We start from the raw sequence: 21707 nt of genomic DNA on the forward strand, positions 1-21707 counted from the left end.
TGCGGCTAGTCGTTGTTGCTGTTCATCTTCTTTTTCTCTCTTTTTTTTATCCGTGAATACGCAGAAGGCTTGCGTATCATGGGCGGCTAGTTGTCGATGTTGTTCATCACGGTTGATTAGATGTCAGTTATTTTTTTTAGGGAGGCTGACATGTTGATCTATCTTGGCTGCAGATTGTCTGTGGCTTGCTCCTGGATTTGCTTTGTGTGTTCTGTACTCTGTATATTCTGTTGTTTCCCTTGCATTTTTCAATGGAAAGGTGCTAGGGTTAGAGTGGTGTCTTGTTAACATCTCCATTATAAATTGTAAATGGTTTCAGAATGCAAGTTCCTCGATCAGCTGAAAATAAGATGATGGATTGCAAGGGGCACATCTGACATCTCCACCAGACCATAGCTAGTCACCGCTCATCACTAGTACTCTATCCGTTTTTATAATCATTTTTATCATGGTACTACTTATCCCATCAATTATTTTATATTCAATGTTTTTTGCATTTTATGCTGGACTACTCCTTCATCTTTATCTATTTCTTATTTATTACTAACTCCGTTTTATAATATAAGATGTTTGATTTTTTTGGTTGTAACGTTTGACCATTCGTCTTATTTAAAAATTTAGTATAAATATAAAAAATAATAAGTCGTGTTTAAAGTTTTTTTATAATAAAGTAAGTCATAAGCAAAATGAATGATATTTTCATAATTTTTTAAATAAGACGAATAATCAAATATTGTAAAAAAAAAGTCAAACATATTATATTATGAAACAAAGGGTACTATAGTCTTTTTATCCCAATCTTAATCCCTACTAACCGATGTATAAATAATATAGAAATGCTTATATTTTCGAACCAGATAGTAATAAAAAAAGTACAACTTCTCAACGCGGAATGCTCCTTTTGTCATTCATTGGCAAATAATGAGTTTTTACACCATCTTTATGCAGCTTACTGCATAAATTTTGTGTTAGTTCCTACTTCAATCTCCCGATCTGTACAGATTTTTCTCTCAAAGTTAGTGAATTTCATTGATATGAGAAATTTATTCGTCACTAGACATTATCAGTGTCGGTATTTGCCCGTTGTCGGCAAAGTCAATCATGTTCAGTCTCATGCAGCACAAGACATGCTCAGGTAGCTCCTCGGCCTTCTGTGCCTGCATCAAGATCAGACAATGCTTAAGTTTCAGACTTTTGAATCTGGGACATATTTTTTCTTCAGGCCAGTAAGGCCCTAAAACCAACTGCAAAAGAAATGTACCTGAATGGTCAGGCCAAGATCAAGAACCCCATGTTTCAATCGCTCCCTGAAAGCCTCGAGCCCTTTCCGTGAGATGAAGCTGAAACGGTGCACATCGAGATCGATCTCGAAGTAGTTTGACCCCTACATTATAATGTATCGATGTTTTAGTCAGAACTGTAGAACATGAATGATTTCAGCACCTGTGATCAATTGGTGGAGAGAGGGGATAAGTCTGAAAGTGTAGGCTACCTTGAAGAATTTATGTTGGGGGCGAGACAGCACTGGTTTCTGATTGTAAGTTTGCACAAGCTTCCTCTCAGCTGCACTAAGTTGCAAATCGTCAGGGTTCACGAGACCAGCCAGAATTTTCAGCCTTTCTGTGTAGGGCACATTGCTGTCTACTGGAAAACCCTTAACTCTTTCAAGCTCCTCACCCATAAGTTTCTGCATAACCAAGTAGCCATCAGCAATTTGGCCAAGAGGCACTGAAAAGGGTGAGATGAAAATGCAATCAATCTGAACATGCCTTGATGCTTTCTTTTAGTTGGGGAGAAATTTCCTTGTCAAAATTATCAGAAATCTTGAAATAAAGAACTAGGCTTATCCCATCACCGTCGTTCTCACCAAACATATTGGCTGGATAGGTAGGCATCTGTACAAATCAGTAGAACTTGTTAGGTTCAAAGATAAGCAAAGAAATAAAAAAAAATGTTAGAAAAACAGTAGTTGAGTCCACCTGAATTTACCTGAATGTTCACAATGAGAAGTGACGGAAAGGTCTCATGGGTCTTCAGACATGGAAGGGCGAGATGTTGTGCAATGTGATTTATCTTCCTTGTACAGGCAAACATGTCTGCTCCAATGGGGACGTATGGCGAGCAGTTTGGAGCTGGGGATTTCCTCTTGTCTCTACAAAAATGCATTTCATAAGTTAGTCAAGCCTACCGAGAGACATCACACACAATGTATGTTTGTTCATGCCATTGCTTCTTACTTGAAGAAACTTTCTCCTCTGACTCTGAACACTGACGGCTCAATAGCTGACCAGCAACCATCTGACAGTTTTTCGCCGGTTGAGCATGGCACTGATGAACCAGCTCTTGGACGGTACAGATAGTTCGTAGAACCACCTGCAGTGGCAATTTTGTCAGAAAAGTGAGGAAACAATTGCTCCACACGCATCAACACATTGCAGTAGTAAGCTGAGTGATGAACTGCTGATGCTAAACTCACTCATTTCAGTCATCTCATCGCCCTCGTATGATCTCCTCCGGAAAGAGAGCCTGACGACGGCCGATTTCTTCTTCTGGTTGTGCGGGCTGACGCTGACGATCGGCATTGGCTGGATCTTGTTGCTCGGGATCGACGACGGGAATGACGGTCGGGCCGAGCTCGCCACCATGCCCTGCAATTCCTTCAGGTTACTGCCGCTGCAGCACTCGTCAGCAGCAGCAGCAGCAGCGTTGGAGTCTTCGCTTCTCTCGTGGGGATCATCCTGGCATGCCTCTGCACTCGCGATGCTCCTGAGGCGATGCACGGCGTCCAGCAAGCTCGCCGCGTCGTTGCGCTGTGGCGGCGCGGCCGTGCCGGCGGCGGCGGTGACGTCCGGAAGAGGATCTGGGTTGGAACGAAAGGTGAAAGCTTTTGAGCTCTGAAAACTCTGAAACTGCACTGAATCACTGAACATCTGTGACAGCGTGGCTGAAGAAACGTTACCTCCACTGACGCTGGCGAAGTCGTTGTCGAGATCGTCGTCGGAGTCGGCCGAGTCGAGGATGCTCACGGAATCGTACCACGCTTCTTCACAGATCACTGGTCGAAAAAAAATTTTGTTTCAGAGATTTTTGAGAAATTTTGATGCTACGAAGAACTAGTGGAGATGTGTGGTGCAATTGTTCGTGTCGTACCACTGCCTGCGTCCATCTGGCTATGCTGCCACTGCAGCTGCGTGAGATGGAGCGTCACGTTGGAGACCGGCGCCTCGACGTGGACGACCTCGTGGCGGGCGAAGCAGTTCGCCGCCGCGTCGCCGGCGCCGGGGCGGGCGATGGGCGCGGCGGCGATCGCCGTGGAGACCTTCCGGCGGAACTTCCTCGCCGCCACAGACAGCTTCCTCGACCTCCGCCGCCGCCTCGTCGTCGAAACGCAAGAACCCATGGCCGCCTCACCTCACCTGGATCAACCAACAACCAAGAACCCAAGTTCACACCTTTGATCTGCAGCGTTAGCGAGCAAACCACACGCCATGGACCAAAACAAGAGGAGGTGCACTTTCAAGAACTCAGAAGTACAAACAAGATGGCATTATTGATTTACCTTGGAATCAACCAATCCAATCCAATGATCTCTCCCTCTCTTCGGATAATGCTAGCTAGAACAAGAATGCTTAAATTTGCAAAGCTCACTGGGGCCAATATAATTCTGAAACTGCCAGCAACAGCCAATCCAATCCAATCCAGCCTCTACCTGGTGCCTTCCTCTCTACTACTTGTAACTTGCAACGCATCATCTCATCGGCAGGAACGTGGGGTGCATGCCATTAGTTAATGGCAAGGGAGGACCCGTGTATGGACTAAAGCGTGTTGATATCGATCTCTCCCTGCATCTGTCTGAGCTTTTCTGTTCAGCAAAGGCGTGGCATATAAATCAAAGGAGACGGATAAAGAAAAGAGGAGAGGGTACAGGTCACTGTCACGCGTGTTTGAAGAACCTAGCCGCCTGGGGCAGCAACAGTACAACGACCTGGCTAAACTAATACTGCCATGAAGGTTCTAAATTCTTGCTTACTGAACATGTTCTTGTATTTTTGTGGGTGTTGGGGACAGGGAATACTAGTTAGGTGAGACAACTGCAGATGCATGGGTTGATTTTATCAGGCCAGACTTGGCACAATCTAGTCAATGAATTGTAGGTGTATAAACATTCTACTAGGGTTCTTTGATTTCATACTGTTCAATTTGAAAAGATAATAAAGTATATATGTAGCAACTTGGATCAAAAGGAAAGATAATGGATAGAAGCAATAAATTGCGGAGAAAATCTCAAATTGGTGATTTTGGAATGGCTTGCAAAGTTCAGCAACGTGTATTATACAAGGACAGAAAATCTTCAGATTCTTTTGTTCGATGTGTGCAAAGCTAGGCGATTATGACCGGTGATGCAGACATCTATGAAAATGTCAATTATTTTGATTGATGCTTTGTCTAAACACTAAATGCTCTCATGATTAACGATACGTGTATGTTTCTTTGATTAAAAAACAAACAGGACCCTTTTTTCCTCAAGGAAGCTGCATGCAGCTAATGTTAACTGAAGAGGGAATTTTAGGGCGTGATAAACAAAAGGATTGTAACCAACCGCTGAAAAGGTCATCCAACCTGATCACAAAGCTCAGGGCCAATTATTTTAACAAAGAAGCATTAAAAAATGATGCAACCGGTCAAGGCGTGAACTTTTCAAATAGAAGCGCATCATACCACTCCCTTTATTTTCCTGCTCCCCTGTCTGTTGGTGTGCTCTCCATATCGGAGCACGCACATAAATGATGTTTTGTCAAATCAAGCTCCAATAAAAAGAAGGAAAAAAAAGGGAACAACTGTGGGACAAACAGTCCACTAGTAGTATCAAAGTATACCAAGCTCCAACAAGAGATTAGAGAATTGCAAGTATGCAGACAGTCTATCAGCAAGTGTAGTCAGCATGAACGGATGAATGAATGAATGGTGCAACTTAACATCTCTAAAGCAAACACCACAACATGAAACCAACAGAGACACTAGCATTATGGTTTAAGGGAAATAATTGACACTTCACCTGTTGAGTTTAGCACAAGGGTGCTAAACTAGTAGCAGAGTAGATGCCCAGCCAAGTGTGTGCTCACAAGGAACCAGATGCTAAAAAAGAAACGCCAATGCGTCAGTGATGAACAGCTAGCAGCCGGGGAACAAGTGATGGATATTTATGGACGCCGCGAAACGAAGGCCTGGAGACGACGATCAGAGGAGTCCCTTTCAGTAGTGGCTCTTTGGGGCATTTCATCAGCAACTTGGCGGGCTGCAGGTACAGATGCTGTCTGTGATGTCGCCATTGCACGAGAAGCAGTAGGAAGAGGACGCCTCGATGGCATAAGAAGGCTTCCCCCGAGACGGCGACGTGTGCCGTGCAGCCGCAAAGCGCCGCGCGTTGCGTCGCCGAAGGGTCAGTGCTGGCTGCGTGCCGCTGCCGCGGCGCCGGTGGCCGGACGTTTGTCCCACTTTGGCTGTTGGCATCAGCTGCTGTTGACGGATGACCTCGTGTGCTTGAGATATGAATCTACGATTTTACGGATCAGCACCATCTAAACAAGCCAAACGTTATATTTACGAAAAATAATTTGTAAATAAAATTTTTATATACGTGTTCGTCAATTATAAGTTAAAGTTAAAAAATAAGTTGTCGTGAGAAAACCTTAACTTTAAATTTATGGTTGAAAATTTAAATTTTGATTTATAATCATAACCTGACCCAAAAGTTAGGGTAACATATGTCAGTGACATAAAGTTAAGTAACATATGTCGGTTTATCTTTTGGCATTAAGACGCATAATAAGTGAAATCGTCTATCAACTTATGAGAAAAAGTCTTTATACATGTTATTAGTGATTTAAAAAAAACCAAGAAATAACTAAGATAAAAAATCTAAAATTAACGTATTATAAGACTTTTTTTTTCGGAGCTCCTGTGAAGCAGCGGCCTACGCAAGAGCCTTGCCGATCTGATGTGAAATAAAATAACCCGTTTTTCATAAGCAGCTCTGTTGAGAGCTACATTGGACGTGCCCTAGGCATAAACATAAACACAAAATAGTTAGGGACCTAAACATCTCCTTTCGCTATTGAGTTTGGAGAGAGCACGTGGCTGGTCCATCGCCGTCGGATCGGAGGCCAGCGGTTCAGATCTTCTCCGTGATATACTAGTTGGTGTTCTAGTTTTTAATATATGATGTTCTAGTTTCATATTTGGTTAGATGGATGAGATGATTCAATTTTTTATTTGGTTGGATGGATGAGGATAGATGGGATGAACATATTGAATTACTAATAAATAATATTATAAATTAATTATCATAGATTTTATCATAAATTAGTATAAATTATTAATAAAATATATCTAGCATCATTAATTAACACTAATTTAAACATGGTAATTACTAATTAATGTCAAAATAAACTAATTATCACTAAACAATCACTAATGATCATGGTTCGTGAAAGTGAATGAGCTCATCTGGCCAATTTGGCCGGATACGCTCATCCAGCATCTTCGTGGCATATTCTCTTTCTAGGCTATCATATCCAGTTTCGCCCATGAACCAAACGCATCAAAAACCTGGACAGTTATCTCTCATCCAGACGTATCCCACCAACCAAACACACCCTTAGACTTCTAACGAAGATATAACTACACGGTTAAGTAATGCTGCAGATAGGAGTAACTTCGCACTTAAGCGTGCTGTTGTCTTGACAACTTCAGAGATCCACGTTAGTCTACGTTAACCGGGCCAAACTGCTGAATGCTGGTTGACATTTTTTATAGAATGAGAAATTTCTCTTTTTTTTTTACAAATTTACGGTTTTTCGCAAAGGATGTTAGATACTAAATTTTCAATACAACTTAGGGGGTGTTTGTTTCCCCCTAACTTTTTTTAAGTCCCTGTCAAATCGAATGTTTGGATACTAATTAGAAGTATTAAATATAGACTATTAATAAAACACACCCCATACTCTGGACTATTTCGCGAGACGAATCTATTAAATCTAATTAGTTCATGATTAGCGAACGTGATGCTACAGTAAACATTTGCTAATTGTTAATTAATTAGACTTAAAAAATTGTCTAATAAAATAGCATTTATTTATACAATTAGTTTTGTTATCGGTCTATATTTAATACTCATGGTTAACGCCAAACATCTGATGTAATAAAAGACTAAAAACAAATATCTGGATTCAAACATCTACTCAATATCGTTTACAAGTGGGTAAGTGCGTCAAAGGGAACCGAATATAATAGCTATACTCAACGAATGCTGCTCCTTTTCGATCACTACTGGTCGTCTTTTATTAGTCTTCAAAAACTACTGTTCTTTTGGAAAGAAAAAAAAAAGGTTTGAGAGCGAAGGACATATGCAGTGATTGATCAACCCCAGCACTTTAGCTGTTTATTGCTATTTAAATGCGATTTTCTTGTGGTTTTCGACAAGATAGGGTTTCTGAAAAAGCGTGTCTCTACTGTTGGTCACCATGTGCTGTCGTTGCCATGAGATCAAGCCGCTCTGCATCACAGCTATTGTAGGATATACTGCCGGTTATGCCAGTAATTTTTGCCACAGTGAGTACTCCCTCCGTCCTTAAATGCATCCTTAAATGCAATGCAGTGGCGGATCCAAGAAAAATATTAAAAGGAGCTGGATGAAAGAGAATTGCTTCTAGTCAATCCTTCTCTTTAGTAATACCAGAAATTTTGCTGCGGAAGTTAAGGAGAGGCTTCAATGGTGCAGAAGGACTAGGGGGTTGAAGCCTCCTAGCCCTAGTGGTAAATCCGCCTCTACTTAAATGACGTCGTTGACTTTTCTATACATGTTTAATCATTCTTCTTATTCAATTTTTTTAAATATGTAAAGCTATATGTATAAAAGTATACTTAACAATAAATAAAATGATATAAAAATAATTAATAATTATGTAAATTTTTGAATTAGATGAGTCAAACGTGCATAAAAAGGTTAACGGCGTCAAATATTTAGGGACGGAGGCAGTAGTAATTGCTAAGTTTCGTAGCAGGTGTTTATCCTATGCGCTGTCTTTTTCATCAGGACTTTTTTTTGTTTGGAAAACACGAACATGCGTGCATACTCACCCTACGAACATACACATATTCATCTTTATAAGCACGTCCGAAAGTTTAGACTGCCATTTTTTAAGATGAGGATTAGGCAGGATTCTACGAGCCATCCCATCTCCATTCCCAAATGGACGGAATTTAAAACACGAACAAACAAGGCTACAACAAAATTATTTTATTTTTGTATATGAATATATTTGAAATAAATATTGTCATGAATATATTTATATTGATTTTTTTTGTGTTTGTATTTTAAAATGGGTAAAGATCCGACATTCCACGATGGAACGTACTGTGTAAAAGGTACAAGTATTAGTATATGCACTTAGGCCGTGTTCGGCCATAGAGTTAAGATATCTAACTCCTCTCTTTTTTCACGCACACGCTTTTCGAACTGCTAAACGGTGTATTTTTTGCGAAAGTTTTCTATAGAAAAGTTGTTTTAAAAAACCATATTAATATATTTTATATTTTTTTAATAATTAATAATTAATTAATCATGTACTAATTTATTGCTACGGTTTCCACGCCGGGTAACTAACCCATCTCACACCCCAAACGAACGCAGCCTTAGATAGGTTGGGTAAAAGGACAGTTTTACGGGATGACAAAAAATTGTAAATTTGGAAAATGTGATACGTCGGTCCTTTTTAAGTGAAAGAAAAGGTATCGCGTCGATACAATTTATCTATCTATTATATATAAAGTAATAAAAAAAAGGAGTCTTCACGTTGTTCCTCATGGTGTAGAAATTCTGAGATTAATCGAAGAAAAATAGGTGAAAAAAGAAAAAATCAATGGGATAAAAGGAAAAAAAAAACCAATCGGGTAGCAATAAAATCAATCGGATAGCACATTAGTGGCATGTAATTAATGTTTCGTTCGGCTTTGCTTTGGCAAATTGGTGCACGACAGCTTTAATCAATCGGACATTGGAGATAACATTATTTTTTTAAATCAGACAATGAAAAAGGATCAATTAATAATAAAGAAATAATAAAAGAATCCATGCGTGATAAAGTTTAGAAAATCTAAATCTCGGATAAAAAATTTTAAAGTCGTTGAGATCTCATATAATCCTGATCAATAGCAATAAAAAAAAGAGAAAAGATCAATCAAGAACACGTCAATCGGACATCGGAGAAAAACAAAAGGAAGAAATATCAATCGGACAGTTTAGGTTCTCTTAAAAAAACCCTGATCGACATAAGAGAAAAAGAAGAGAGAAGAACGGTTTCTTTTGAATCGGACAATGAAAATCAAAGAAAGATAATGTTATTTTTTACGATCTGACAATGAAAGAAAAGATCAATTAAAAATAATAAAAAGAGTCCATGCGTAATAAAGTATAGAAAAATCTAAATCTCGAATAAATTTTTTTAAGTAATTGATATTAAGGGAAAAGTGTATCTATAAATAGCATTTGGAAATCTTGGATTAAAGAAATTAAAATAATTAATATCAAGGGACGAGTCCATCTATAAATAAAATTTGGAGATATCTAAAATTCCGGTTAAAAAGAATCGTTTTAGAAATACAATTTTAGAATAAAATAAAAAACAATAAAAAGAGTTCATGTGTAAATATAGTTTAGAAAAGTTCAAATCTCGGACTAAAAGTTTTAAAATAATTAATATTGAGTGAAAAGTCCATCTATAAATATAATTTGCAAAGATCAAAAATTTCAGTTAAAAATTGGAAAAATTAAGAGGAAGTGTTTATCCATAAATATAATTTAGAAGTATCTAAATTTTGAATTATAAATTAAATATTATACAGGAAAGAGTATATGTACCAGTACTGTTTAGAATAAAGGTAAATGAGGTTCCATGTAAAAATATAATTAGAAAAATTTAAATTAGAATTAAACAATTAAAGAGTAATAATTATCTACATAAGAGACCTTATAACTACAATTTATAACGATGTTAGCCGCTCATATGCACGGGCCACCACGCTTGAAGTGAAACAAAAGATGATTTTATCTAGTTTAAATTGTATTTCCAAGTACATCATAAATTACGTGGTGTTGTGCAATATTTGCACGGTTCAAAACTTCAACGGGATGAACGGGTGCTAGATTAGCCAACTGCCCAAGATCTTCCTACCTCCTCGACGGTCGCCCCTACCTCCTTTCGACCCGATGCAAACCTTGCTCCTCGACAACGGGAATGAAAGATTTGCTATGAATAACGATCGCCGCTGGCTCTTTTCGACCCAACGGAGCATCCCCAACAGCTTATCTAAATTTGGTCATTTATATCTTCATTTGGATGATCATCTAAAACGTTTTTATCCTTCATATCCCTTTGTACTCCAGCAGATCATCTATATATGACATCCTTTATATCTATTTAGAGAGGATTGGAGAGAGAATATCTAAATATAGAGTTTCTCTTCCCTAATATAGATGACATCTAAAAATAGATGATGAGATAGATGATTTGTTGGAGCTTAACTTTTACTCTTCATCCTCTATTTCTAATATGGAGGATGGAATGGATGAGCTGTTAGGATGCTCTAACTTCTTAGACATTGACGACGGACAAACCCTAAGACGAAAGATTTACGTACGATGAAAAAACCACGATCATCGATACCTTGTTAAATGAAGCATTTTTTAATGGATAAGGTACTGATACTAAACACACTTGCTACTGAATTGCCAATGTAATAATACCACTGTCATCGAGTACACTATTCTTTACATTGCCCCTCACTATATCCACCACTAATGTATGTTACACCATCTATCCATACCTCTACATGCCTCACGGACATTAAAAAATCTCTCATTTATATTTGTTGTGAAAAAGAGTTCCACTAGTTATATCTTGAATAAACTTAACAAATAATTTAACACCAAAAAAATAATAACCAAGCACGTACGTTATGGATTGCTTCGAACATTAAGCTGTCTCTTGAATAATTAAATTTACTCTTATCGTTTGCCCCCTCTTTTCACCCGTTTTCTTTCAATGGGTTGCTGCTGTTTCCTTTGAAGCTTTCTTCCCCTGTCGCATTGTAGGGGGTGTTTGGATCCCTGCTGCTTTTTTGTCACTGTCACATCGAATGTTTAGACACTAATTAGAAGTATTAAATATAGACTATTAATAAAACTCGCCCTATACTCTAGACTATTTCACGAGACGAATCTATTAAACCTAATTAGTCTATGATTAGCGAACATGATGCTACAGTAAACATTTGCTAATCGTGGATTAATTAGCCTTAAAAAATTTATCTAATGAAATAGCATTTATTTATGCAATTAGTTTTGTTATCAGTTTATATTTAATACTACTCATTAACATCAAACATACGATGTGACAAAGAACTTAAAAAAAGTCTCTGAATCCAAACAGCCTCGTAATCATGTTGACGTGGAAAGACGATGCAATATGATACTGCTAGTACCAGCGACAGGTCTCCATCATCATGTCTCCAGCGACTCGCTCCTCTCGGTTATCCATCCGTTTAATTTTTAGGATTACTTGGATGATAACCTGTCCAAATCGACCCTTCACAAAGACTAATGAGCAATAGATTGAACCGATTATACTGTGACATATAATTAACGAGAAGAATTGTCGGAGTGTCTGATTGGTAGGCAGCAGTAGAGACGAGTTGGTTGAGCAGTAGCCTTAACTGTGGCGTTTCCTTGATTGACTGGAAGGCATCAAACGCAGCAGTCTCGTGTGCACGTGGTAGCTATTAGCAAGGATCGTGTGGGCAGTGGGCACGCCTTGATGTTTGACGATGCACGCGATGATTCGGTGAAATGGTTGGACAAACGTTGGAACAATTCGGTCTGGACCAGTATTGGTTTTGGTGTAGAGCTGGCATGGTTTTATTTTATTTTTTTTTAAAAAAGAGATTAATAACATGTCAGAACCATTTGTTTTTGTTTTGTTTGAAGGAATTTGTGTGTCCAGATAAAATACTTCAGGACAAATATCATAATAGAGGGCCATCCACTAATCCATTTTGCTCATATGTCTGTGAGACTGTGGAATGGTGTTGGAAATATGTGTATTACTCTAAGTATAAATTTTAAATTGAGGCAAATTTCATCGATATTTAAAAGCGTGATGCAAAATAGTGCTAGCAGTAGACATACAGACATAAAAAATTGTAGGTAACATTGACTTACGGTAGGTTTGTCGGTGCTTGAATTAACATAGATAGTAGACCGCCGATGTAGACGAAGATGATCGTTCGTCCTTGTGGCATCGCATATCATAATCGAACAAGCGATCGCATTTCAAGTGGTTGCATAGATGCATTGCCTAGAAACCTTATTGCCGCCCCTCGAGCAAGCTTTACAATGGCAATGGTTCGGAGATGCTGCTCACCCTTCTCCATGGCGCACACCAAGGAAGAGAGCTGGCAAGATATAGCAGCTCAACACCACAAGCACAACCTCCTAATCTGAGGAAGAAAACAAGAGGGATTTTTGCTGTCAAAAACTTCAACTTGAATGTCCCCAGGGCCTACTATAAGTACGGTTGCTCTTAAGTAGTCGCTCCATCTCTAACGACATCCACTAATTGCATGGCATTTGGTTCACTCTCTCTTCCATTGCTTTCTTTTTTTGAAGGGTATAAAACACCCACTTGCGCACGCGTGTGAGAGAAAAATCCCGGAATGAGACACGTGGGCTGCTCACGCGCAGCCATCCGCTCGGTTCTCCCATTGCTTTCTTATTTCAGCAATAGGCATGAACTCACCTATTAATATTGGTATGCACCATCATGAACTAGCAAGACGTATTAAACCAACAACCACTACTTGATTTGGAATTTATCCCGAATAGGCCATGAAAATGGGCCAAATTTCAACCCATGGTCTTTTCTCTGGATAGATATATCACAAATTTACAATAATGGAGACATTGAGGAAAAAATGCACCGTTCAATCATAATAATACATATGTTCAATTATAACAGTACTGCAACGAATGTAGGGGGTTATTGTTTGGCTTTTGTTGGAAAAACCAAATGACATATTTGCAAACAAAAAGTAATTCATAAATAGAAGTTTAATATGTGTATTCTTATTGATCTAAAAACAAAGGCTAAAAAATAAATTACGATTAAAAAACCCATCAAAATCAACTTTAAATTTAAGGCTATAAATTTAAATTTTAGCCTATATGTATAAGTAAAAGTAAAAAAAGATGAGGTTGGTAAAAAAAACAAACCATACCTAGAAAACCGAAAGATACGGTCTTTTAGCAAATACATTTAGTTTTAAATAAGTATAGTAACTGTAGTTCCACATAACAGGAATAATGGCTCCCATCGATTGGCCAAGAGCAAATTGTACCTAAACGGCATATCACCAGCTAAAAAACTATTTGAAAGCAAAGCTTTTGCATTCTTGTTATTACCGATACTGAAAAAGAAACTATATTTGAAAAACTTTAAAAAACAATTTCATATTTAAGTTGTAAAATTCAAATTCTATCAGCGGCGGAAAGACGACGCCCAATTACTCTTGGCCCAAGTACAGTTTTTTTAGAGGAGGCCCAGTTACGGTTGGATCTACTGTGAATGTCAGCCCGATGATTTGGCCCATTCAAAAGGCTATTATACCCACTAGAGAGGCCCATCTCCTGCTCCTCCACCCCGCCGATTCCCGTAACCTCCCGCCCAAAAATTCCCCCAACTCCCGCCCCGCTCGCCGTTCCCCTTTCGCCTCCGCCGCCGCGTCGCGCTCGCGCCTACCTAGGGTTCCGCCGCCCTCCTCGCGCCGCCGGCCGCCCCGTCGTGCCCCACGATGTCCCAGCCCGTCACGCCCCGCCGCACCACCCGCTCCTCCGCGTCCGCGTCCCCCTCCCCCTCTGCTGCATCCGCCTCGCCGTCGTCCCCGCCCAAATCCAGGCCCAAACCCTCGCCCAGACGGCAGCTCCTCTCGGCCGCCGCCGCCGCCACCGCCACCGGGAAGGAGGGCGGATCCCCCGACGACGCTCTCCTCGACGCGCTGCCCGGTCGCCGCGCGCAGGCGATGGAACTCCTCCGGCTCCTCGCGCCGGCGCCGGCCCTCCCCTTGATGCTCCACGGCGGCGCCGCCACCGGCAAGACGCGCGCCCTCCTCCTGGCGCTGCGGCACCTCCGCCCCAGCCAGCGCCTCGTTTACGCCGCGCTCCGTTCCCTACCATCCCCTCGCGCACTCTTCGCTTCTCTCCTCTCCCAGCTCAGCGCAACGTCATTCTTCACCTCATCTCGCCAGCGCCTCTCTGACAAGCCCTCCGACTTCGTCGCCGCCCTCCGCGACGCCCTTGCCGGCGTCGTCTCCCAGGGCGAGGTCGTGTATCTAGTGTTTGACAACTTGGAAGTTGTTAGGAGCTGGGATAAGGGCAGCCAGCTTCTCCCTCTCCTCCTCCGCCTCCACGATCTCCTCCAGTTACCGCAGGTTGTGCTCGTGTATGTGAGCAGTGCGACACCTGATGCGTATTACTCCATGACTGGCTCTGTTGAGCCAAATTATGTTTACTTTCCGGGTTATACAGTGGATGAAGTTCGCGACATTCTGATGCACGGCCATCCTAACCCGAAGCTCTACTCATCCTTCCTTAGGTAAGGGTTGCTGAAACGAGTCTACCTTTGTGTCAATTGTGGTTGAGGTTGGGTTGTGGTATATTTGACACAGCATTGTAGTGTATTGGCAGTGCGATTGGTCGTGGTTACTAAACTGTGCTATTTTTACTTGTGCTGCTTCTGCTTGGCAGTGTGGCACTGAAGCCATTATTTCGCGTGACCCGAAGAGTGGATGAGCTTTCTGCAGTGCTGGAACCACTTTTCAGGAGGTACTGTGAGCCACTGGGTAACTTGAAGGCAGTTCCTGATGAAGGTATGAAGAGGAGGTTGTTTGAAAATGTTCAGCCACATCTGGCAGTTGCGTTGAATGAGACATTCAGTGTCCCCATGCGAGCTTCCATGGTTGAAATCAAGGGTGGTGGTTCTGCTGCCAAAGGCAGTGCTAAAAGACAGTTTGCTGGTAGAGATGGTCTCTCCAGTGAACTGGACTTCCATATGTCTGTTTCTGCCAAGTACCTCCTGCTGTCTGCTTTTTTGGCTTCAAGGAACCCTGCTACTCTTGATGCAGCTTTGTTTGATTCCACTGGAGGATCAGATAACCGTAAACGCAAGAGAAAGTATGCCACGTTATGTCATCTCTGAGCTTATACAAACTATAAATACTTATTTACATGACTCACATTGTTGCTCTTTAATGTAGGAGCTCCCAGGCTTCAATTAACATGAAGGACACCATAGTTGAAGAGATGCTTATGAAAGGGCCAGGCACATTTCCACTTGAGAGGCTCTTGGCTATATTTCACTGCATCACATCTGTGTCAGAAGATATACTTGATGAAGTTGAATGCCCTGAGAATATGGCAAGTGAAAGTGGAACGACTGGTTTGATGTCGGATGTTCTGCTACAGCTGTCAACATTGTGCAATTCTAATTTCCTCTCGAAAAGCCGGAGCTGCCCATTAGAAGGGTCAGCTAGATACCGTTCAAATATTGATGAAGATTTAGCTCTCAAGGTGCTTATCTCACATCAGTTATCTGTAAATTCTCCAATACGATGACACTGCATAATTTAGTGCATGCATCTTGTACCGTGTTTTTATGAATACATGCTTTTATCATTTGATAGGTTGCCAGGAGTGTGAATTTTCCCCTCTCAAAGTATATGTACAGAAGATAACCTTGATATTTACTCCAAGCAGCAGAAACTACTGTTGACCGTTCCCCAATTACCTTGATTGTAGAGTATTGAGGCAAGTGCTAGCTGACCCTTTTTTCCTTTTAGTTTCTTTGTTGTTTCTCCTTCAAAGACTGATTACCATAGCCAATTATGAATTTAATGTTGACAGAGCAAGCTCCTGTTAAATGCCTTGGAAGTTTCAATATGTTGTTTTTATGGCTTAACCACCCGCAAATCAAGGTTTCGTAGTGGCTAGAATGTAACCGTTTATTCTTCAAATCTTAATGTAATGGCAACCATTGTTGTTGTGTAATTCTATGGTTCGGAGCTATGAATTAATAGATCACTTGTGCAATGTCATGTATTTAATGGTAAGGTGGTAACCGAATCCATATTTACTCCACACAATGGTTCACCGTTCCAAATTACAATCGCACCATTTTAACTTGTGTTGCTATTTTTCTTTTTGTGGGCTATTATGCCTATAGATATGATCTATTTGAAAGTATCCATGTAGCATCTCCAGATGTATGTAAATAAGAAAGTTTGTCCTTCCAAAGTATCAACAGCAAGTCAGCAAATCCTGAACTACTCCTGTATTAATCAATTGAACTACATGCATCCCTATCTCTAGTGTGGTTTTTCTTTCTTTTTTTGGGTGAATAATGAGATCAAATCTTCATTCAATATGATCATGCATGATTCTGAACAACACTTATCGTGCTACAGATCATTATATTATTTGCTGTTTGATGGCCTAAAATTTACAATATGTGACATCTGTCATAATTAACATCATAATATGAGCTATGGAGTACCTCATACCCATATTAAATGTCCAAACTCCTTTTCTGTTCATACTGTATTACCACTGGCTATTCTGAAATTTACTAGTGGCAGATTGCAGTATATGATTTTTTATTTATTTATCTGTTTATTGCATTATATGATTATTTTGTATGTGCAATCAGAGATACTTTGTTTTGTAGTTTTGTACTGATAACTTCTGCCACAGCGATCTGTTACGTTTTCCCTTGTTCCATTTCTGTTTAGGTGCATGCTGTATGATGATCGTATATCAAGGTAGCTGTTTGCATTGTGCATAAACTGGAAATATTTGACATTTGTATTACACTCAGCAGATGAGGGAAGATACTTTTACCTCCAAGCATGGAATAATCATAATTATCTTCTGATGTTATGTAATTTACAAACAGGCTACAATGTTTAATAATTCAATAGTTGAATATATTCCTTAAATCATACATCACAATCACTACCTTTAGTTCAAGTAAAAAATGCAATGGAGGATTTTCTGTTAGGAGCCTATTGTGAATTCAATTTGTACCATATCAACATAAAGTTCTTTCTATTAAGGCAGTAGATATATCTGCATGATACTGAACTACAAAACGCTCCACTATGGCTAATGCCTTTGTATATTTTGATGCCCATCTTCATCTTCCTTGGACATAAGATGGAACTACATTCCCAGATTTCTCCATGACATCGCCATTTGTCACTTCTAAGCTCTTCATTGGGAACTGATTGCTGGTTCCATCAACGATGTCACCCTTCTCTTGAAGTTGCAAGGCAAATTCGAGTTTCCATAATACGTCACCCATCGATGGGCGGTCTACACCATAGTCAGCAAGGCATTTCTCAGCGGCCTCGGCAAATATTTCAAGTGAATCAGAACGGATTTGCCCTGAAATGTGGGGATCAATTATTTTATTCAGCTCTCCCTTGCGGTGCCATGTAAGAGCCCATTCGGCAAGGTTCACCTGGTCTCTTGGAAGTGCTGGATTGATGGCTGGCCTTGCACACAATACTTCAAATAGCACCACTCCAAAAGAGTATACATCGGACTTCTCTGTCAACTGTTGACGTCTGAAGTACTCTGGATCAAGATACCCGAAACTTCCTTTGACAGCTGTGCTTACATGAGTTTGCTCAAGGGATGGAGCAGCTTTTGATAAGCCAAAATCTGCAACTTTGGCTACAAAATTTTCATCAAGCAGTATATTGGTGGTCTTAACATCACGGTGAATTATGCCCTGAGCTGCACCGGTATGAAGATAATGCAGGCCCTTTGCTGCCCCAATGCTGATTTCCAGCCGTTGCTTCCAGGAGAGAGGTTTGATGTCTGTGCCACCATATAAATGATCCCTGAGTGGACCATTTGACATGAACTCATAAACCAGGATCATCTCATTGTTCTCATCACAGCAACCGATAAGTGAAACTAGGTGACGATGGCGAAGCTTTGATAACATTTGAATCTCAGTCAAGAACTCGTTCATACCTTGATCAGAAGATGGATTGCCTCGTTTGATAGCCAGCTTTGTCCCATCCTCAAGAATGCCAAGATAAACTTTTCCAAACCCACCAACTCCAATAATAGCCTTTTCTTCAAAGTTTTTTGTGGCTTTCTGAATTTCTACAAAGGTGAAGTAGCGTCCCAATCCATATGCGCTAGATGCAAAGATACTCGAAAACCCACTTTTGGTCCTTGTAGAGCCAAAACGATTTCTGGAGCTCAGCCTGCTGCAGGTGCTCATGAAGCTTGACTGTGTGGAGTTGAGTGGAAGGAACCAAGGCTGGAAGCTATTTGTCTTCTGCCATCCAGGTCTATGACGACGCCTGCAGCACATGACTATAGCCAGAGCGGCGACCATTACTAACATTGCAAGCCCTATGCCAGTCATTATCTTCTTACCAAGCTGTGAACTTCTTTTTGGTGAAAAGAGCCCATCTAAGCTGTTTGCTTGGTTGCTTATTTTCATGATCTCAAGGCCATTAAGAATGGCATTGGGATTGCTGGTGTCAGTTGTGCCTGGACCAATTTGTACTATGAGGGTGGAGTTGATGATGCTGGAGGAGTCAATGATGAAGTCTCTGAAGTAGGGTACTGCAAGCCCCATTGTCAGGCTTGACAAGTCGAGGTTGAGGACACCCATCATGCCATTTATGTATACATTGAAGTAGAGGCTGTTGAGTGCCTTACTGACAATGTCACAGAAATGTAGCCGGACGAAGTAGTTGAATCCTGTCTCAGTCACCATTTCCCATGTTACATTGAATCTTGCATCCGTTGTGTTTGTTAAGGCCATCTGTTGTGCGGTTGAGTAGATATTTGCTGGAGCAATGAGGGGTGTGTTGGTCTTGTCATCTGGGTACTTTATGGTTCTAGGAGGAACCCAGGCTGCCTTTGCTGCCGCCTCAAGTTTGAGAAATGGTGCATCTGGCAGCCACATTCTACCTAGTGTGTCATTGAAGGCTGTAACCAATGGTCCCCCCATGTTCAGCCGGTAGACAACCTGCAACGCGTTGTTGGAGATGTCAACTTGGCCCTGAGGAGCCAAACCGGTGGTGGTATTTGGAATAAGGCTTGGAGGAGCTGAAACAACCTCAATGGCATTGATGAATGCTATCGAGGCTTTTTTGGGGGTAAAAATGATCTTTAAGGTGTCTCCCTGTGTTGCAACAATGTACTCCCTAAGTACAGGGTTAGGAGGAGTGGCTGTAAAGGAGAAGTCGTGAAGAAGAACCATGTCATCAGTGGAGACAGAGAATGTAGCTGTAGTGAGGTTGTAATGGTCATCAGGGATTGGTAAAAAATGGAGACGGATCCAATGGCGACCAGGTTGGGAAATGAAGAAGCTATAGGTAGAGATATCAGAGAAAACTCTTGCTGTAAGGTAAAGTGGGGATGATGGTGCACCTGAAGCCAGGGAGTTCCTAGCAGTAATCTTGATGTCCACTGGGGTGGAGAGAAAAGATGCTGAATCGGGATCAGAACGGAACACCCTGCCATCATCAAGCTGCACAGCAGCAGGCGCCCCACAGCTGAGAAGGTAATTGTCACGGGGTATGAATCTATCTGCTTGTGATGCAATTGCATAGGTGGTGGCTATATGAGTGATCGGAAGTATGAAGATGATGAAGAACGATGGTACTCTCTTCCACCCAAGCATGCTTCTTCTGCTTCTTGCCATCTTTGCTGAAGGTGGCATCAGAAACATTGCCTTGTAGCATGAACTATAGGTGGCCTCTCATGAGAGGACGAAAATGCTCTCAGGATTGAAGAAGAGGGGAAGATGCAGGGACGAATGGAGTCCTTTGATGGCTTTTGGAGGGAAGGAAATTGATTCCTAAGAGGGACGATATATTGGTGGGATGCACGTTCAGATGGGTGCCAATGTACAGAAATAACAGGTGGGTGTCAATGTACTTTGAGGGAATCAGTCGACCAAGCCAATCTCTGCAATTTCAGTTATCAGTCTGGAATCAGTCAAACCATAACTGTCCAGGTATGGTTCTTTATTTGTTCTTAATGTTATTGCTGTATTACGCTGGTTTATTCAAGTCCAGATCTTTTATTCAGAGGTCTTACAATTTTGTCTGAGGAATTTTCCTGCGAGTGTCTGCTATAGGATATTAACAACCAATCAATCTTTAATTAATTGGTTGTTAGCGAGTAATTGCAATAGTGGATTATGTTCGAAAAGCTTAATGCCCTACTACTCTATCTAAATGGTACGGAAGCTGTGATCATTTTATCTAGTTTCCCTTTCGAACTTTGTTGGTTTCAGAACAAGTCGGTGTTGTCCTCACGGCATTCTGTTGCGAGTTGAGACTATTATTGTCTCGTAGTTCAGGTTACAAAAGAATTAACACGGGATGCTCGAAAGGGCATATTCATTGATCTTGTTCATTATCATGCACTTAGATATCGTGAGTAAATTGTGTGCCCAACCCAAGTTACTGTATGCTTGCTTCTCAACGAACGATATGATAGATCTTCTGTTCGTTGGACTGAAATCTTGTTCTCGATAGGGGCTGAACCATAGACGTGGGGGCCTTGTCAGTCCAAATGTCCAATATCCTCTACCTATTGGGACAGCTGCAGCTGCGGATCATGTAGTGGCTGCCCATTCTCTCCGGCCTGGTATGTCTATGCTTAACCATCCAATTAGTGGGTCTCCAATAACGTTTGCTTCAATGTTTGTCGAGTTTTCTTGCTCTGATACTCAACCAGATATACGACCAAATCATATACTTTTTGTTTAAAGTCCTCTCGTACCAACATAAGCTGTGATAATTATTGAGAAAGAAAAACAAAGGTTGACCAAGCATGCTAATCATAATAGGCTGTGAACTATTCGCCGTACACGTTTGCGATTGAGCGTGTATGCAAATAGTGCCAATTTATGCGCCAGTAGCTTAACTGTATGTAAGCAGTCCGACCTAAATAAGAATAGAAAAAAAAACAAGTAGTAAAAACTAAAAAAAAAAAACTCATACTGAGGCCCAGATATGCTGGATAGAACTTAAAATTTGATGGCCCAGTCTAAGCCCAATGTCTGGCCGATACAGTCGCTAAAGTTTGTCATGGGCCTCCTAGACCAAATAGCAACACTCGAAGTTGAGAAATGTGTCTTCCTTTTAGCAAGTGTTTCGCTTTTATTGGATTTGGGTGTTTGACAGCATACCGGTGGTTAGTAGGATTTTTTAAAAAAACAAATGGGTGGTAGGAAATAAAACAGTTGTTGGTTGAACCGATGCTCGCCGGCTGTTATTCACCCCAAAACATGTCTGTATATAAAAATAAATATGTTTCTTGTTTTCATGCATGAATTTGATGTTTTGTACAACTGCTGGTGAAGTCACGACTTGGTATAAACGTCACTACTATGGTTTTCAAGATCTTGTAGCCCGTTTTAGAAAATAACAACTTTGCATTTGTTGTTAAATGCTTTATTTGTTTGCACACAGTAAAATAGAACAGACAGCTCATAGGTGTTCCGTTATTACTTTACTCAGTCTGGTAGACACACGAACGGAATAGGAGGCCCGTGATC

At 40.8% G+C, this 21707-nt stretch overlaps 3 protein-coding genes across 3 annotated transcripts; 1 reads left to right on the top strand and 2 right to left on the bottom strand.

Moving 5' to 3' along the window:
- Window positions 1-882: 882 nt before the first annotated feature.
- On the bottom strand, window positions 883-4102 carry LOC102705329. Its single transcript, XM_006650561.3, has 10 exons — window positions 3560-4102; window positions 3151-3416; window positions 2960-3055; window positions 2477-2860; window positions 2238-2373; window positions 1990-2152; window positions 1770-1895; window positions 1493-1687; window positions 1262-1384; window positions 883-1157 (listed from the first exon to the last, which is right to left on the bottom strand). Exons 2-10 carry the CDS (start codon window positions 3398-3400, stop codon window positions 1044-1046), a joined length of 1587 nt encoding a protein of 528 aa, XP_006650624.1. The 5' UTR covers window positions 3401-3416; window positions 3560-4102; the 3' UTR covers window positions 883-1043.
- Window positions 4103-13760: 9658 nt separating this feature from the next.
- LOC102720593 (origin of replication complex subunit 5) lies at window positions 13761-16404 on the top strand. Its single transcript, XM_006651771.3, has 4 exons — window positions 13761-14705; window positions 14858-15283; window positions 15367-15679; window positions 15793-16404. Exons 1-4 carry the CDS (start codon window positions 13906-13908, stop codon window positions 15841-15843), a joined length of 1590 nt encoding a protein of 529 aa, XP_006651834.2. The 5' UTR covers window positions 13761-13905; the 3' UTR covers window positions 15844-16404.
- A 751-nt stretch (window positions 16405-17155) lies between these two features.
- LOC102705611 (probable receptor-like protein kinase At5g61350) lies at window positions 17156-20037 on the bottom strand. The gene has a single exon (XM_006650562.3). The coding sequence runs from the start codon at window positions 19866-19868 to the stop codon at window positions 17301-17303; it is 2568 nt and encodes an 855-aa protein (XP_006650625.1). The 5' UTR covers window positions 19869-20037; the 3' UTR covers window positions 17156-17300.
- Between the last annotated feature and the right edge of the window lie 1670 nt (window positions 20038-21707).

The sequence above is a fragment of the Oryza brachyantha genome, chromosome 3 (assembly GCF_000231095.2).
Source record: "Oryza brachyantha chromosome 3, ObraRS2, whole genome shotgun sequence".
In the NCBI taxonomy this organism is placed as follows: domain Eukaryota; kingdom Viridiplantae; phylum Streptophyta; class Magnoliopsida; order Poales; family Poaceae; genus Oryza; species Oryza brachyantha.

Excerpts from the sequence above, each read along its gene's own strand:
- LOC102705329 (XM_006650561.3), bottom strand. The coding sequence starts at position 3,400 with ATGGGTTCTTGCGTTTCGACGACGAGGCGGCGGCGGAGGTCGAGGAAG. Across the intron at positions 3,056-3,150 it reads CCAGATGGACGCAGGCAGTG|TGATCTGTGAAGAAGCGTGG; the intron begins GTACGACACGAA and ends TTTTTCGACCAG. Across the intron at positions 2,153-2,237 it reads AGAGGAGAAAGTTTCTTCAA|AGACAAGAGGAAATCCCCAG; the intron begins GTAAGAAGCAAT and ends GCATTTTTGTAG.
- LOC102720593 (XM_006651771.3), top strand. The coding sequence starts at position 13,906 with ATGTCCCAGCCCGTCACGCCCCGCCGCACCACCCGCTCCTCCGCGTCC. Across the intron at positions 14,706-14,857 it reads CTCTACTCATCCTTCCTTAG|TGTGGCACTGAAGCCATTAT; the intron begins GTAAGGGTTGCT and ends TCTGCTTGGCAG. Across the intron at positions 15,284-15,366 it reads AACCGTAAACGCAAGAGAAA|GAGCTCCCAGGCTTCAATTA; the intron begins GTATGCCACGTT and ends TCTTTAATGTAG.
- LOC102705611 (XM_006650562.3), bottom strand. The coding sequence starts at position 19,868 with ATGTTTCTGATGCCACCTTCAGCAAAGATGGCAAGAAGCAGAAGAAGC.